The 18,684-nt window shown below is 39.7% G+C and overlaps 1 protein-coding gene across 1 annotated transcript in view; it reads left to right on the plus strand.

Annotated features, from left to right (window-relative positions):
* The first annotated feature begins 418 nt into the window (after positions 1-418).
* AKR1D1 (aldo-keto reductase family 1 member D1) overlaps positions 419-18,684 on the plus strand; it is a 45,011-nt gene continuing 26,745 nt past the window's right edge. The window contains exons 1-3 of the mRNA XM_035021186.1: positions 419-601; positions 14,263-14,430; positions 17,702-17,818. Of these exons, the coding sequence (XP_034877077.1) occupies positions 509-601; positions 14,263-14,430; positions 17,702-17,818 (378 nt within the window). The 5' untranslated portion in view covers positions 419-508. The remainder of the gene's footprint in view (positions 602-14,262; positions 14,431-17,701; positions 17,819-18,684) is intronic.

Consider the following 18,684-nt stretch of genomic DNA (forward strand, 5'->3'; position numbering starts at 1 on the left):
AGGTAATAAAATCCCAGACCTCTTCTCATTTCTACTGCATCAGAATCCCCAAGGAAGTCCTGGGAAACTGCTGTATTCTCACCTGAAACTAGCCCTTATGTCGAAGCTTTCAGAAATATGAACCAATAAATGTCCTTTATAATTTAAGAGAATTTGAGATCAGCCAGTTACTTGCCAATGAAAGCATCATCCTAACTGGTAGAAGCCAGCTAGATTTGTTTCTTTTTGGGTTTTCCCTCTTTCCTTTATAGAGAACTAAGCAACAGCTCTTAATGGGTTATGTTATTTACAGGCCTCTGATGAAGTTCAAAGAACAAGATCAGGCTTTTCAAAATAACCTGGAAAAAAACAGGTTGAGAAATACATCTGCTAATCTCTCTTCCCTCCCACTGCTCCTCCCTCTGGCTCTCCTTTCTTTGATTAACGGGGCCCTAGATCTTTTCAAAAAGACTTCTCGAGAGGCTTCCAGAATCACTCCTAAAAACTGGAAACCCAGACTCTCTCCAGGATGTACCTGAGCGCTACAAACCACCGCATTCCTCTAAGTGATGGAAACAGCATTCCTATCATCGGTCTTGGGACCTACTCAGAACCTAAACTGGTAAATTTCTCTCTCTTTCTCTTTTATTTTAATGTTTTGGAAACTTTCCTAGAGCATAATTTTTAATTCATTTTGAGTGGATTTCATTGGCTTACTTTTTATAATAATGAGAGTAATCTCCAAGGAGTACTATTTGGCATCCTGAGTACTGAGCCAGAGGTTAAAACTGTATCAGTTTATAATTTAAAATTATCTTGGATTAAAAGATGGGTCATTTCTTCTTCCCTTGCTGAAATTTAGCTGAATGCAGATTATTAGAATGAACTGAGTTTACAACTTGTGGGGTTTTTAAACTTATATTTGAGAATTTCCAGTTCAGTCTAACAAACATTTCGTAAAAACCTCCGAGGTATGAAGCACTAGACTATAGAAGCTTAAATATGAAGAGAACAGTGTCTGTGCTGTCTAGGGATTAAAAATCAAATAGAGGAAGCAGACTCTTTAATAGCTACTTGTAGAACAATGAAGTTGAGAGTAAATGCTCTCCTAGAACTATAAACCATCTCTCTGAAAACACAGACAAGGGAATAGTTAAATTTGACCTTCAAGACTGAGTGGGTTTCCATTTAAACACAGTTTCTACTTATAAGAAAAATATCTTTCTGCTTTCCTCATTGTAATTCAAATTTAATGCTGATTACCAGAATAAACAGTGGTATGTGTAGAAATGCTAGCAGATTTGTGTGATTGCATAGGAATGACCTTTGGAAAGCTGTGAGTTAGAAGGCAGAGAGGGAGAGCTGAGGCAGGACGTTTGGGGCAAAGGGGAAGTATAGAGGCACAAAGATAAATGATCTTTCTGGCAAAGGCCAAGCCCACCGTGGCTGGCACAAGGAATTAGTGGTGGAGGCAACAGCAGCTGGCTCTGGAAATGCAGGTTGAGACTAGATCATAAAGGACCTTGAATACCATGCCAAGGAGTTGGAACTTCACTCTGTATAAAAGGAGGAATTATGTGAAGTTTGGAAACAGAGGAAAAGCATCATGAGATCAGTGCTTCTGAAAGATGACTCTGGGGCAGCATAAAGAATGGAAGGCAGAAAAAAGAAAAATAAGCCAAGAGTAGTTAACTCTCATAGCACAATCCCACATTCCACTGCAACTGCCCAGTCCCCTTGTTTTTGATAATGCAAAGGAAAATCACTGTTGGAACAATTACAAGGGTCTGAGTCATTGGCCCCTTCCTCTTCTTACTTTGCCCATTGTCTGTCTATGACCTCATTCACAATCTTGGCTCCAACTACATTCATGCAGAGACACCTAAATCTCTATTTCCTTTTTTTTGTTTTGTTTTGTTACATATCCCCATACAACTGTGGACTGGCTTTATCAGAACCACTTGGGAATTTAAAAAAAATACAGGTCCTTAGGCCTCACCTCTGGTCTCCTGAATCTGGATCTTTAGGTGCAGAGGCTGCATTTAACAAGCTCTTTGGATAATTCTGTTGGACAGACAGTATGTACCCTGTCTTCCACAGACACCTCTTACTCAATATGACAAAACTACACTATCCATTTCTGTCAACGTCTAGTGCGTTGGGGTCCCTGGGTAAGGGTCTACGAAATCACCAGGACACAGGGGATGCAGAGCAAAGGCAGAACTTGCAACTGCATACTGCCGTTTATTACTCACATAGCTATATACTCGCAGTGATCAGATAAATATAACAATGTATACTTAAAGTATCAAGCCAACATCCGTGAAGTGAAATATACATGAAATTCAATAAGAACAAAATACATCCTGTTTATGCTTGCAGAATAAAGAATTTTCTTAGCCATCCTTCCTTTGGAGACAACATGTTCTTTGTCTTTAGAAAGAACACTTCTGTTTAGAAAGATACACTTTAAGCGAGGCAAGAGCCACTTCCTGCTGATCCAGGCATTTAGAACTTGCAACATGAGATAAGGGGAAGAGAACATTTTCTCCTCCTGGCCTAGGCCTGCCTGGCCGTCCTTAACCTCAGTGCAGTCCTCAAATGATCTGGGCCTGCAAGGGGCTTACAAGCCTACACCATCTCACATTTCCCCTTCCCCCACCCCCCAAAATACTTCTCCTAGTAAATAATACTACCATTCTGAGCCCTCCAGGCCAGAAGTCTGAGTATATTCCTTCATTCTGCCCTCTTCCTCATATCTCCCCTTGTCCACATTATATCCAAATGATCGCTGTTCAATTTATCTCAAAAATGGGCTTTCAATTCACACCCTCCTCTTTATCTCCTTTGTCATTGCCTTAGTTTAGGTTCTTAATTTATTGTTAAGCTATTCTTCCAATTTTGTCCCCTCCAATTAATGATCCAAAATGGGGCTGTCAGGATTTTCCTTGGACCCAAATCTGATCATGTCACTCCTGTGCTTAATTATTTCAATGGCTCTCTGTCAATTATAGGGTAGGGTCCACATTCCTTACCTTGCACACTGAGCTTTCAAGGTTCAGTCAAGACCCATCTGTCCAGCAGAATCTACCACCACTCTTCCACCTTTCCCTCTGTGTGTAAAACATAACTGCCTAAGTTCCTTGAACAACTCTCCCATCTCCATGCTTGTGAACATGCTGCCTTCTACCTGGAACACTCTTTCTCTTGGTTTGTTCAGTTAGCCAACTTCTGCTCAACCTTCAGGACTCAGCCCAAGGACACCGCTCCTTAGAATCCCATCCCTCCAGCCACCACAACTTGCCCCTCTTGCATGTTCACATGTCCCTTTTACTTGACTCTACTGTAGCTCTTATCACACTGTATTGTAATCCTTGTTTCTCTGTAATCTGCCTCACAAGACTGTGAAATTCATTATGAAAGAGAATGTCTTGTTCAGCTCTGTATTTCCAGGATAGTATCTAGTATGTAATGGGTATTCAGCTGATGCTTTCAAATTAATAAGTTTATAAAAGGGGATCTCTATGTTTGTGAGCATCAGAGGCTAGGGAGATGTAAATAGATACAATAATAACAGCTAACATTTTGGGGACACTTAACATGTGCCAGGAACTCCTTTAAGTGCTTCACATTACATGTATTTTCTAATTTAATCCTCAAGACATTATGAAAGATATACCATTTAACCCCATTTATAGATGATAAAACTGAAGTATAGAGAGATAAAAAATTGTCCCAAACTTATAATGCTAGAGAACAGAGCTTGGATTTGAACCAATGTACTTTGGGTCCAGATCCAATGTTGTTGTTTTTTTTTAAAAGATTTTATTTATTCATTTAACAGAGAGAAAGTGAGTGCACAAGCAGGGAGGGTGGCAAGCAGAGGGAGAGGGAGAAGCGGCTCCCAGGGGAGCAGGAAACCCCAAGCAGGGCTCTCTCCCAGGACCCTGGCATCATGACCTGAGCTGAAGGCAGATGCTCAACTGACCGAGCCATCCAGATGCCCCCCAAATCCAATGTTCTAATCCCTATACTCTATTGCCTGTTGAGAATATATCTAATGTCAATGAAACTGTGTATTTCTAACTATGACTTTCTATGTGTATTTCTATTTATGAAAGAACCTAGGAATATACATCCTGAAAGTATGTAGAATGTGTGTGTGCGTGTGTGTGTATCCTGAAACTCAGTTGGGCTCAAAGTGCTGTGCCTAACAATAAGTACTATTAAGTACCTACAATGTATCTAGTAATATTAAATGCTATAGGTTAGAGACATTCAAAATCAGTCATGTGTTATTTCCCCAAAAAAGAGTTAAAATTCACTTCAGAAGATAAGACATACACCAATTAGACAATATGACAGAAGAATACTATGAGAAATGAAGATCATGCATACACCAACTACATTTGTGATCAGAAATATTACCAGTTGTAAAGTAATAAATGGAGTTATTGGGTATGTCTCACAAATCAGAAACTCTAATGTAAAGAAAAATATACCACATTTATCTGGAAGGTCTGTTGGGCTGCAGAGGGAGATGAGGAGTGGAAAGAATGGAGTATCTCATATAAAGCAGATTCATGGCTTTCTATTCCAAGCTATGGAACTGATAACTCCTTTATCATCTTCCCAGGACTGATGAGGCAGAGGCTAGAACTACCCGTGCCCAAGTCAGCCACCATGAAATAAAAGTCCTCAATTAGATTTAACTTCAGAATCAGAATCAAGGCAAAAATCTAATGCCAAAATTTAGTCTTCTCTACTTGGCATGCCTGAGATTATTTTCAAATCTTCACTCCACAACAAGGGGTAGAAGGTGAATGCCAGGCTGAGGTAACTCTTTAACTGAAATTCATTTGTGTTTTGTGTATGTGGTCATGTCAGTCAGTGTCTGTCCTGGGATCCTGTTCACTTTTTACACAGAAGTTAGAGAGCAGGAGAGTGCCAGAGAAAGATCTAGGCAAATCTTCAGGGGGAGAAGGATGGGAGCAGACATGAAAGGCCAAAGTAAGGAAGGCTAATAATACCTCCTCTGACCTCTGCCCCGTTTACATTCCACCAGAGCATGTGGAGACAAGAACTGGGAAAGCAAGGGCACCTGGGTGGCTCAGTCATTAAGCATCTGCCTTCGGCTCAGGTCATGACCCCAGGGTCCTGGGATCGAGCCCCACATCGGGCTCGCCGCTCCACGGGAAGCCTGCTTCTCCCTCTGCCCCTGCTTGTGTTCCCTCTCTCACTGTGTCTCTCTCTGTCAAATAAATAAATAAAAATCTTTAAAAAAGAACTGGGAAAGCAACTTGGAGGAACAGTACTATGAAGTTGTGTGAGGGCCCCCAGCCCAGCTTCTCCTGGCTTTCAAAGATTTTTCTTTCTCTTAAGTGGGTCCAAATCTCTTATAAAGGTGTTTCATGCCTGTGGACTCAGGGAATTTGAGATGGAACCAGAACTTAGTATCACCAAACACTCTGTGCATTACCCCACCTGATGATAACTAATGAAAACTAACACGTGCAAATTATCCAGGTGACTTTTTTCCTTTTGAAAGCTTCCCAGAATGTTTTCATACAGGGATGCAATAGTCTATAATAGCTTCCCGACAGATTTCCCTACAGCTCCATCTGGGAATTTCTGACAGGTGACAGTTTGGGTCTTATTCCTTTTCTTCAGTTTTGATAGAAGTCAATTCTCTTTTTATGAACATCAGTCCATGGAGTTAATAGCCCATATTTATCAAAAACTGCAAGTAAAACTCAAAAATGTTACCAAATGTGCAAATGACACAAATCCAGGACCAATGGTAAATATTTTGGAAAATGGGCGATAATTTAGTTTGATAAATAATTCATTGTGTGCCTACCATATGCGGGGCATTTTTCTAGGTAACACAGGGATTGAAACAGTGATCTAGAAACAAGGGATTTAAGTAGAGTGACGGAGGACAGAAAAAGAGACACATATAACTAAAATGTAAGGAAAAGCTCAAGTGCTTTAAGAGAGATGACACTGGTTCAAAGTTAAAGTAGTAATGAGCAAATCCAGTTATGCGGTAGATCAAGAAACATCAAGTTATGGGGAAGGAGTGGTCTAATGAGTAAATTGGGGGTCATAAATGATCCAGTATTCCTTCCTGGGTGGTCCTCATTGAGATTTCTGTAGCTGCAAGCAGTTTTTACAGTCTGGAGAGTGAGCCAAAGGCTTTGTATCTGGGGCAACAGAGAGGTGAAGTCCAAACCTTTGATGAGTACCAAGGGGGAGCCTGAAACATTAAGTCCATTCTGCCCCTGAGCTCGAAGGGGATGGGGAGCACAGGCTTAGGACTCCTTCTCAGGATTTTGCCATCCTTTAAATATCCCTTGCTTTCTCCTCAATGCCCATCGAATCCCCCTCCTCCTCTCAACCCAAGGAACCTTGTTTCGCCTTGTTTTTATACCAGGCATGTTTATTATACAATGGGGACAGCAGGTTAAAGGAAAAGAATAATGCAATGACCCTTGTTAAAGCATGATAAGGGGAACTTTATTCACGGGCAATTGCTGTTGTGATAGGTCTAGGAACCACTGTGTTGGGATTTTGCAGGGGCTGGGGGGCAGAGAGGTTGAGCTCCCACTCTGAATACAGCATGGGCAAGTGGGAATTTATAGCCAAGGTCAGTGGATGGAAAATTACTGAGAGGAAACATCAGGGATAAGGGGGGATTCTTGCTAGCCAACTAGACATCGCCTGGGCGATGGTGGCAGATGAGGAACCTGATTAGACAGGGAGGGGGATCAGATATGGAGGGTGGGGGGTTGTTGCTAACCTGACTTAGGATTCTTGCTGAAGTTGGATGAGGCAAGGGCAAAAAATCTTTGTCAGAGGTGATGGTGGTTCTATAGCCTCTACTTAAAGAGACCAGGAACCAGGCAGGAAGCACAATTAAGTGTCCTGGGGAGCTAAGTCTATTTCTCCATTTTGTCCTGCTTTCCCATTCTGATAGCAGGCATGAGTGCAAGAATAAGCAGAACCAGAGATCCCACTGACCAGTCCAAGGATAGCAACTTTCTCCACTACAGCCGATTGTATGCATAAGCCAGGGTCCAGCATGACCTGATTTTCTAACAGTTTTCAGAAAATATTATAAGTAATTATTAATTTCTAGTAATAGCAACTCATCTATAGTTTTGTAAGATGCTCTGTGGGCTAATATTCTGAAGGTCAAGAATTCAGTTGGTGTTTATTTTTACTATTAGTATAGTATATATCCTGAGTTCTTTCCCAGTACCTGTGATCCCCTCAACCTCACACAGCTGCCACAGAAGCCTTTGCTTTCAAAAATCAAACACAAAGAAATGACCTCTGCATTTTGTTTTATATATATATATATACACACACACATATATATATAGCACTCCTTCCATATATATATGGAATATGGTGTATATATACATACCATTGTGTATATATATATATATTGCATATATATATATACCATATATAAATACATATATATATTGCACCCCTTCCATATATATATATATATAGGGTGCAATATATATATATATATATATATATATATATACACATACCCCATTCCTCTCCAGAAGCAATTAGTGCTGTACATCAACCTGCAAAAAAATGGTGTGGGGAGGGAGGGCAGTTGCGGGTAAAAAAAAAATACCAGGGAGTAAAACATAGGTTTATTTTCAAAAATATTAACCTGCCCAAATTACAATGAATTAAAATGAGAAGAGACAACACATATAGATCAGGTGAGAAGGCTTCTACAAATAAATCAGGCAAAAAAGAACAAAGACTTGAACGCGGTTGATAGCTGTGAGGAAACTAATTTGGCTGGAGCCTAGGAAGGAAGTAACTTGGCTGAAGGCCACACATCGTTGAGGGAAGCTCTACAAAGCTGGCAACCAATTGGATCTAGGCTAAGGAGAGCAGATGGTCGATCCAAGGCCAAAAATGAGGCTTTAGTCCCAAGTTCTTCAAATCTAAGGCTTTGAAACTTATTGAGTCACTTACCTCTTATTTTTGATCTACCTCCTTTTCTTTTTTTAACAGTTAAAATTTTGGAAGACAATGGACTGAAGGAGGGACAAATACTTTTATAGTGAACATCTGTTAGCTATAAGATCCAAAATTAGAACATACCAAACCCCAGAAACTCTGTGTGTGCCTTTCTCAACCTAAAAGCCTTCCTCCCTCAAGAGGGGATTGCTCTTCTGATTTTATGGTGATGTTCTTGCTCTTTTCTAAGAGTTATACAACTCTAACATACATTTCTATACAATTATTGAACTTTATATGAATAGAAACACTGGATGCATTTTTTCTGCTTCTTTTTCTAAATATAATGTTGTAAAATTCACCCATGTTACTAATCATGGTCTTTGACCATTTTTATTACTCTGTGATTGCTTAATTATAAGAACATGCTGGTAACCATTTTACTGTTGATGGGCATTTGAATTGCTTCCAGTTTGGGACTTTGCAGACACTATCGCTCAAAGTCCTACATAGGTCTTATTGTACATATGTATGAGTTTCACTAAGATATACACATAGGAGTGGGACTGTTCTCCCATCCAGGACAGTATCTTCAATTTTAGGAAATGATGTCAATATAAATAATTTCCAAGGTATTCATATAACTTGCACTCCTTCCAACAATGTATGAGAGTACCCCTGCCCCACATTCTCACCAACACTTGGTGTCTTTTTAATTTATGCAGTTCTAGTAAGTGTGGAATAATCTCTTATTGTGGTTAAATTTCCATTTCCTTAACTCTAGATAAAATTGGCCAGTTTTTCATATTTTTATTAAACATTTTGATATCTTTTGCGAAGTGAGTAGGCCATCTGTGCATTTTTCTTTATTGGATTTCTCTTATCAATAGTGGATTTGTACAAATCTGGGATGAGTCCTTTGTCAGTTATATCTATGTGAAAATATCTCTTCCTATTTGTCTTTTTACACTTTTAATGGTGTGTCGATGAATGGAGTTTCTTGATTTTAACGTGGTCACATTTATCACTCTTAATGTATCATTAGATTAGTACTTCTGTAGCTTAAGAAATCCTTCTTTACCCTAGTGTCTTAGGTTGGCCACTGTGGAGAACAGCCTCTGAGAACAAGATTTGCATGCAGGAGGCTTAGTGGGGAGTACTCCCAGGAATCAGACCTTTAGGGAAGTAAGAAAAGTAGGTTTGTTCAGTGTGGAGAATTGCACTGTGATCCAGTTGCTCATTAGTCCCACAGGGAGCTCTGGAATGGTGCTACAGAGTTCTGCTGAGTTGAGGTGAGGGAGCCAGACTGTTACACCCTGTATCATTCATAGAGGGGATCAGATGTGAGTAACCAGCAGCCAATACTGGTGGCAGCTGAGCAAATGAGTGCCTCTATCCTGTGGTACATCATAACAGCCACTACAGTTTACCCCTGGTGCCAACTGAACCTACTGGCTTTGTCTTTTTTTTATTATTATTATTATTATGTTAATCCCCATACATTACATCATTAGTTTTAGATGTAGTGTTCCATGATTCATTGTTTGTACATAACACCCAGTGCTCCATGCAGAACGTGCCCTCCTCCATACCCATCACCAGGCTAACCCATCCTCCCACCCCCCCCCTCTAGAACCCTCAGTTTGTTTTTCAGAGTCCATCGTTTCTCATGGTTCGTCTCCCCCTCCAATTTCCCCACCTTCATTCTTCCCCTCCTGCTACCTTCTTCTTCTTCTTCTTTTTTTTTTTTCTTAACATATATTGCATTATTTGTTTCAGAGGTACAGATCTGAGATTCAACAGTCTTGCACAATTCACAGCGCTTACCAGAGCACGTACCCTCCCCAGTGTCTATCACCCAGTCACCCCATCCCTCCCACCCCACCCCCCACTCCAGCAACCCTCAGTTTGTTTCCTGCGATTAAGAATTCCTCATATCAGTGAGGTCATATGATACATGTCTTTCTCTGTTTGACTTATTTCGCTCAACATAATACCCTCCAGTTCCATCCACGTCGTTGCAAATGGCAAGATCTCATTCCTTTTGATGGCTGCATAATATTCCATTGTATATATATACCACATCTTCTTTATCCATTCATCTGTCGATGGACATCTTGGCTCTTTCCACAGTTTGGCTATTGTGGACATTGCTGCTATAAACATTGGGGTGCACGGACCCCTTCGGATCCCTATATTTGTATCTTTGGGGTAAATACCCAGTAGTGCAATTGCTGGATCATATGGTAGCTCTATTTTCAACTTTTTGAGGAACCTCCATACTGTTTTCCAGAGTGGCTGCACCAGCTTGCATTCCCACCAACAGTGAACCTACTGGCTTTGTATGCTAAGTTCACCCCTGGGAAAACTTCCAGAATTTTGTTTGGTCTCTCTCCTGGTAAAGTTTTTAAAGGGGTAGGTTAACAGAATGAAATAGCACCTGCCACCAAAGCTATATTCAAGTTGCAACTTATCTCCCTCCTGGACTACCCATTCTAGATTTCTTTCACTCTTAACCAACATCTCTTCTGATCTAGGTGGCTTATGAAATATTATAACCTAGATCCTCATCTCTCAAGTTGTCTGAGTCTCTGGTCCACTTATCCTTCTAGGATCATGGCTGCTACTCTTATCCATTAACTAGCAAAAGTGGGAAGGGGTATATCATTGGATGGCCTCAGTGCCCAATGTTTTCCGCCCTGGCTCATCATGTAACAGTGAAGGAACCCTATCTCCTCCTGGGATCAAGTCACTTACCCCTGACACTATGGCAACATCTTTCTTCAAATACTGAACTCTTGAAATAAGGAGTCTGGGTTCCCCTGGGAACTAAGGCTAGGAACAAGGATCCACAGAGCCTCAAATTCAGGGATGAGAAGTACTCATTTTCTAAGTGAGTCAAAGGGAGTAATGCTAAGCTGAACCACTCCTACTGCATTTTCAGACTTGTGTATTTGACTTATTGGGGACACAACACCATATAATGGATGTTCACCTAGGGTATGTGTTACATCCTGGAAGATGGCACCACATCCTCATAGGATTCTCCCCTTTCTTAAGTGGAGGAAGGGTGCTGTTGACTATTTTTGGAAACAAAATTCTTTATTTCACTGATATCATCCTTAATGGTGGAGTCAAAATTTTGCATTTAAGATTCTACTATCATATCATTTATTTAAGTCTCCAAATATGGTATTTTTTTTATCTTTCTGAGTTTTCCTTAAAGTGAATTTTCTTAAAGAATCTGTCAGAATGTACATACAGTTCTCTTATGCTACATTTAAGAATTATAAAGAAGCATTTTTCTCACATCCACATTTCCAACTAGTTCCTCCATATTGATTAGAATTAAGTCCAAAATAGTAATTCACCTCATTGCTGCTTCTGCCATCTGAGGGAAAATATTTTTAGCAAGCAAAGACTGTATCAGATATTCAGCTTTTAGAAAAGGCTCTTTAATGGCAGCTGAATAATAGAAGACTCACTACTATAACTTGCTTCTGTGCCATGTCTTTATGAAATAAAGCATCATTCATATGTTACTTCAGGCTAAGGGTCAGTACCACGCTCCTAATTTAGTGTTTGTCTTTCTCATCTTCTTTATCCTAAATGTTCTCCCCTGTGTCTCTTGTCTTGGGTTGATCTTTGAAAATATAAGTATATACTTTAATATGCATTGTTTTGGGGTTTTCCCCTTGTGTTAAATCTATTTGAGTTCTATACTTACATTTATCAATTCCAGATTCACAAAATCTCAGTGCTATTTCTGAGGTTATGTTTTACCATTTCATATGAAGCTTTATTTTTTCATTAATACTATGTATATACCTGATAATGGAAGTAGTATTTTTATTTTTTTCCCTTAAATTTCTGGATTCTACCCCAAGCCTCCTCTTCCAGTATACCTTTGTTGTCACACTTGCTGTTGTCCATAACATCTCATTTTACAGGGTGTTTTGTGGGGCTTTTTGGCCTCAATTTCTATTCAAGCTCTATTAATCATGTTGTCAATTAAGAAACCAAAGAGGTATTTCTGACATTCCTGGAATGTGTGTCTCTTTTCCTAGCTATTTGATATTTGTGACTATGAATCCTATTTTCTAATAACATCTGTGTAGCAAATTTGTTCATTTTTCATATCCTCTTATCTTCTCAATAGTGATGACTTTCAACTGAAGTAGGGAAAGAAAATATAATTTATGCTTCTAGTGCTTTTTATTTCCAGCCCTGGACTATAAAGTCACTAGAAATGCAAGAGATTTCTTGTCTCACTCATTCTCAATAAATCAATTTCTATGGGCCAGAATTCACAGGTCTGTTGAGATTTGTCAAGCATTTGGTTAGAACACTGAAGATATAGAAGCAAGCACAAGTAGTTCTCAACATTTGTGAACAAGATCAGAATGGTCACCATCTGAATATGAGGTCAATTAAAATCTACAAATAAGATTAATCCTCTCCTCCACACACAACCTAAAAGATAATTTGCACATTTTATTCAGCGAGACTAGATGCTTGTCTTGATGGAAATATCCATCAAGGCTTCCATTCTCTCTCTTTTTTTTTTTTTTTAAAGATTTTTATTTATTTGACAGAGAGAGACACAGCGAGAGAGGGAACACAAGCAGGGGGAGCAGGAGAGGGAGAAGCAGGCCTCCCGCCGAGCAGGGAGCCCGATGCGGGGCTCGATCCCAGGACCCTGGGATCACGACCTGAGCCGAAGGCAGACGCTTAACAACTGAGCCACCCAGGCGCCCCAAGTCTTCCATTCTCCTTAAGAAAAAATGTAACTAAAGTGAGACACACTCATGTGTATTTAAAATGTCATCCTAACTAAAGAGCACCAATTTATGTGCAATCTGAAGAATGGATAACTTATACTTCCAGTGTCAAGAGTTTGTCAGGTCTTTTGGTTCTGTCAATGTCCAGGGGAGATGTTATTCTTATGCTTCATGTAGGCTAATAAAACAAAGATTTGGCTAACAAATTTGATAAAAATATATCTTGAAAATCTAACATGCCCCCCAACACTCTTCTTTCCCAATTTATTGAGGAATAGTTGACATACAATAAACTGTACATATTTAAAGTATTCATTTTGGTTGAGTTTGACTCATATGTACACCCATGAAGCCAACACTATAATCAAGATGGTGAACATATCCATCACTGCAGAAGTTTCCTTGTGTTCTTTCATAATCCCTGCCTCCATGCCTGTTCTGTCCCCCACCCCAGGTAATCACTTCTCTGCATCTGGACTATACATTAATTTCCATTTTCTGGCATTTTATATAAATGGAATCATAATATATTTTTCATCTGGCTTCTTTCACTTAGTATAATTGTCTTGATATTCACCCATGTGGCTATAGCAGTACTTCATGTATTTTTTAAATTTACATTTACATAACAAAAAAGTTACAGTTTTTACATCTTTTTATTACTAAATGATATTCCGTTCTGTGGATGTATCTCTGTTTTTCCAAAACTTTGATTTATAATGGAGCCTTCTTCAATGAACTTGTGCCTTCCTATAACATAGCTGTTATGAAATCTCTTGTCACTGGTAAAACTGATCAAGTTATGTTTCTGAGGCCACAAAGCTAGGGCAGACTTGGTATGCAAGGAGTCCCCCACTGAGGGTGTGAAGGAAACTCTCTGTGAGGTCAGTGTCCTCAGCCTTCAGACATCATCTTCCAATCACAACAGCATGTAATTGGGAATTTGTCATTTTTGTTGCAAAACAATGTCTATGTGCAGAGTAGCCTGATGAATAATGATTAAAGGAGGGGTGCCTGGGGGCGCCTGGGTGGCTCAGTTGGTTAAACGACTGCCTTCAGCTCAGGTCATGATCCTGGAGTCCCTGGATCGAGTCCCGCATTGGGCTCCCTGCTCGGCAGGGAGTCTGCTTCTCCCTCTGACCCTCCCCCCTCTCATGTGCTCTCTCTCATTCTCTCTCTCTCAAATAAATAAATAAAATCTTAAAAAAAAAAAAAAAGTAAAGGAGGGGTGCCTGGGTGGCTCAGTTGGTTAAGCGTCTGCCTTCAGCTCAGGTCATGATCCCAGGGTCCTGGGATCGCGCGCCCCGCATCGGGCTCCCTGCTCGGCGGGAAGCCTGCTTCTCCCTCTCCCACTCCCCCTGCTTGTGTTCCCCCTCTCGCTGTGTCTTTCTCTGTCAAATAAATAAATAAAATCTTTTTAAAAATTTAAAAAATAAAAATAAAAGAATGATTAAGGAAAGATCCACTTCTTCTCTTCCCTACAACAACCCCTTTGCCATTTCAGACCCCTAAGGGGACCTGTGCGAAGTCAGCGAAGATCGCCATTGATTCAGGGTACCGGCACATTGACGGGGCCTACGTCTACCGGAATGAGCACGAAGTGGGGGAGGCCATCAGGGAGAAGATAGCAGAAGGAAAGGTGCGGAGGGAGGATATTTTCTACTGTGGAAAGGTAAGATCATCCCTTCACCCTCCAACTCCTTATATTAATAATGATCTTATATCACTTTGTTAAAGAATGTTGGGCTCACCAAGAAGAGCGAGTTCTCAACTCCCAAATTCCTCATTCTTGCCCAGAATTCAGGGACTGATTAATTAGCCTGTTGAAAGTTAGGGCAAAGCTCCTTCTTCATACATGGGCATTGATTTAAGACAATATGGGAAGAGCCAAATCTACAAAGCAGAAAAATTGGGGAGTAGAGGCAAGAGAGGGTGGATGGAGGTGGTTCATATTACATAAACATTTGCCAAAGCTTTCTTTAAAAGGGCAGACTTCTTTTTTTTTTCTATGCCTATTTGTCCATAGATCGCTAATTTTTTTATTGAGCTGCGGTTCACATACCATAAAATTCATCAGTTTAAATCAGTGGCTTTTCATGTATCCACAAAGCGGCACAAGCATCACTACTACCTAATTCCAGAATACTTCCATCACTCCAATTTTTCCCATTTTTCCTTCTCTCCCCCCACCCCTGTCACTGGCAACTACTGATCTGCTTTCTGTCTTTATAGTTTTTTATTTTGGACATTTCATAAAAATTGAATTATATGATATGTGGCCTTTTGTATCTAGCTTCTTTCACTTAGTGTAACATTTTCTTGGTTCATTAATGTTATAGCATATATGAGAATTTCATTTCTTTTTTTATGGCCAAATAATACTCTATTGTGTGGATATATGACATTTTGTTTATATCTCTACTTTTGAGCATATGAAATTTCGAACATTAGAAATCACTATTCACTATAGAGCAATCAGAAAGATAAAGCATCGTGATTAAAATGCAAGCCAGTGGAAATACAGGATGCATATTTACAGACAGCTTTGCAGAAATAAAGCTGTACAACTTTGGAGAACGTGTAATACAATTCTCCTGAGTGTTCTAAAAGAGACCAAGATACTCTTTCTGACTTCATTCGCTCCCCCAGACACCCCCTCCTCCCAGCTCCCCATTCAGCCTCCTTGCCAAGCTCCCTAGGAGTTTGTGGTTCCCCAGGTCTCCAGCCACTTATGGATTATGATTCCAAGCGGGCCACATATAGCCACTACCCCAAAATATCAGCCTGAAGATTTTTACTTTATTATAGCTTTACAATTTTTATTCCTTAAGATTTTATTATTACAGTCTCTCCTTAGAGTAAACACCAAACCTTAACCTGGTGCTCCCAAAATGTTTCTGGTGAAGAATAATCTTGAACTCAGATCCTGAGAATGCAGGCCAAAGCAGCCTGCCTGAAGCGAGAAATATTTTTAAAGATTTATGTCTTAGGGCGCCTGGGTGGCTCAGTTGGTTAAGCGACTGCCTTCGGCTCAGGTCAGGATCCTGGAGTCCCGGGATCGAGTCCCGCATCAGGCTCCCTGCTTGTCAGGGAGTCTGCTTCTCCCTCTGACCCTCCTCCCTCTCATGCGCTCTGTCTCTCATTCTCTCTCTCTCAAATAAATAAAATCTTAAAAAAAAAAAAAGATTTATGTCTTATCCTAAAATTTTTTCAGACTTTTACATTTCCCCCCATAATATATTCTCATTTGTTTCATTTTGTTTCAATGTAAAAATTGGGTTTTTAAGTTACCACCAAGAAAAACAAACCAAAAAACTTTTCTTACCTCCCCTGGTAAACAGTTAACACTGTTGCAATATCTATCATATTGGAAACATGGAACCAAATTAAGTCATCTATTTCATAAAGTTGCTATAAGTTAACATTTACAAAGCACTTAAACATAGTACCTGGCACAGAGCTAGGACTATATGTGTTTGTTGAATAAAAATAAATTAAAATGTATAAAACAGAATTTTCAGCTAGATGGGATGGCAGCAATAACACACCAAAGGGTCCCACAGTAATGACAAAAACACATTTTTCCACTACTCTTTTCCACATTGTTGTCTATTCTTTTTGAATTTAAGGCAAGAAAAAAAAATTATTGTCCAACATAGAGAAAAATCAAATTTTACCAATTTTGCTTGCCCTTGTGAGAAAAAGGGTACAGAACTGTAAGCTTTTTCCCCAAAAACACTTTGAACAAATTTGATGCTCCAAGAAGATGTATTAACTTATCCCAAAGTTCTGAGGATCCCTCAGTACCCTATGCTTTAGAGACCTTGAGGGTACACATGCTCTAGTCCGACAACCTAAGCCTTAATCTTTCATTACCTAACACTTTACAGATTGAGTAATTTCATTTTCTTTCTGTTTTTTTGTTGTTGTTGTTAAGCCAAGTTTATTTTATTTTTTCCAGCTTCATTGAGGTATAATTGACATAAAACATTTTGTAAACTTAAGGTGTGCACCATGTTGATTTGATCCACTTATGTATTGCAAAATGATCACCACCATAGTGTTAGCTAACACTTCCATCATATCACATAATTACCATTTCCTTTTTGTGGTGAGGACATTTAAGATCTATTCTCTTAGCAACTCTCAAATATATAATATAGTAGTGTTAACTATAATCACCATGTTTTATATTAGATCCCCAGAATTTATTCGTCTTATCACTGAAAGTTTGTACTGTTTGACCATCTCCCCATTTTCATCTGTGGATAGCTGTCAAATTACTGACTTTTATTGGAGAGGACCAGACTGTGTCTTCCACACCACTATTTTGGTGACATTACCAGTTTAGCCAGAGAGCCAGTAATTTCTTAGTAAAAACTGGCAGAATTTCCCTGGGGTCTGAGTAGGACCAAATGAGAACAAAGGAACAGAAAATCTAAACATTTGCAATAATTTAAAGTTTCACCAACTTCTGCACCACCTGTCACAAGGTGAAGGATCCAGTGAATTCACTCCCACAACCATATTTCTTGTTCCGCTAAAGCACATCTTTTATCAGAGTGTCATGAAAATAAAGCGCTAAGCCCAACCAGCTAGTCAGATACATGTTCCCTATCTACACAATGAGGAGAAGTGAAAGTGCTGAGGGTCAGTTCAGAAGTTATCAGGGAGCAGGGCAAGACTTTGTCACCGACCTAGGTACTCTGTGCTTCAGGTGGATCTGCAAGTCTCTGGTACTATTTTTGGATAAAGTATACTCCAGGTGTCAAGAGTTATATGAGCTCATCCTATACCCAGATGACACTGCAGCATAAAGATATTTTTGTAAAATGAATGAGTGAATAATGTATATGAGTGCTTTGTTAAGACTAAAGGGTTTCATTATTATAAAAAAAAAAAAGTGTAGATGTTAGTTAACTATCACCTTTTTATTCTTTCAGCTGTGGGCTACAAGGCATGAGCCAGAGATGGTCCGTCCAACCCTGGAGAAGACACTTAATGTCCTTCAGCTAGATTATGTGGATCTTTACATCATTGAAATACCCATGGCTCTCAAGGTAAGTTCAGATGCCTAAAGGTTAGGTCTCTGCTCTTTGTCAACCATGAGCCTGTAGCTGTGCATGTGAAGCTATGAAGCTAGTTTATTATTATCACCATAGAGTGTTAAGGTGTTTTGTTGCTATAAATCAGATAGTACTGACCAACCCCAACAGATGTCTACAAAGATTATGTGTAACAGACTCAGGCCTGGAACCCTAGCTTCTTGATTCATAATCCAATGCACCTGCTATTATGTCTGGTCTTTACAACTATAGTTGTCTCTCCATCAAACCGACATGTAGTTCCCTACCTGTACTCTACATTTTAGTTACCTGGCATTCAGACAAACCCTTCTTCCTGTTCACACAGTCATGAAAATGTCCCTGCAGAACATAATGCAACATAATATATACAGCTGAAAACTTACTCACCCTCCACCCCCTCCAAAAAGAAATAACCCAAAGAATAGTCGGGTTTTTGGAGCCAGATCCAAGATCAGGGCATCTATGTGATATCTATTCCTCTAGTTCAAATTCACTCCTTCTTTGAACTTTCTCAGTCTATGTACTTGTTAATTTAACCACCCACAACACACCTGTATATACACTGCTAAAGAACAGTCATTTTTTTAAAATTTCATTGAGGGTAGGAGAGACTGAAAAATAAAATTGGCCACTTGTCCACAAGGTAAATCAGATCCTGCTGCTAGTCATGAAGAACAAAGACTCTGCCATTGTGCAGTGGCCAGAATTCTTTTATGCAGCCAACCTGGCTTCCCCTGTTCTGTTCTCTGGAAACACTTTCTTTGTTGGCTCTCCTCTGTGGTCACATCCAAGATGGACTTTGGGAAAGATTGCCCTTTTGCCTCCTACTTCATGTAGAT

This window comes from Mirounga leonina, unplaced genomic scaffold, assembly GCF_011800145.1.
Source record: "Mirounga leonina isolate KUSES-001 unplaced genomic scaffold, KU_Mleo_1.0 Mir_174, whole genome shotgun sequence".
NCBI lineage: Eukaryota > Metazoa > Chordata > Mammalia > Carnivora > Phocidae > Mirounga > Mirounga leonina.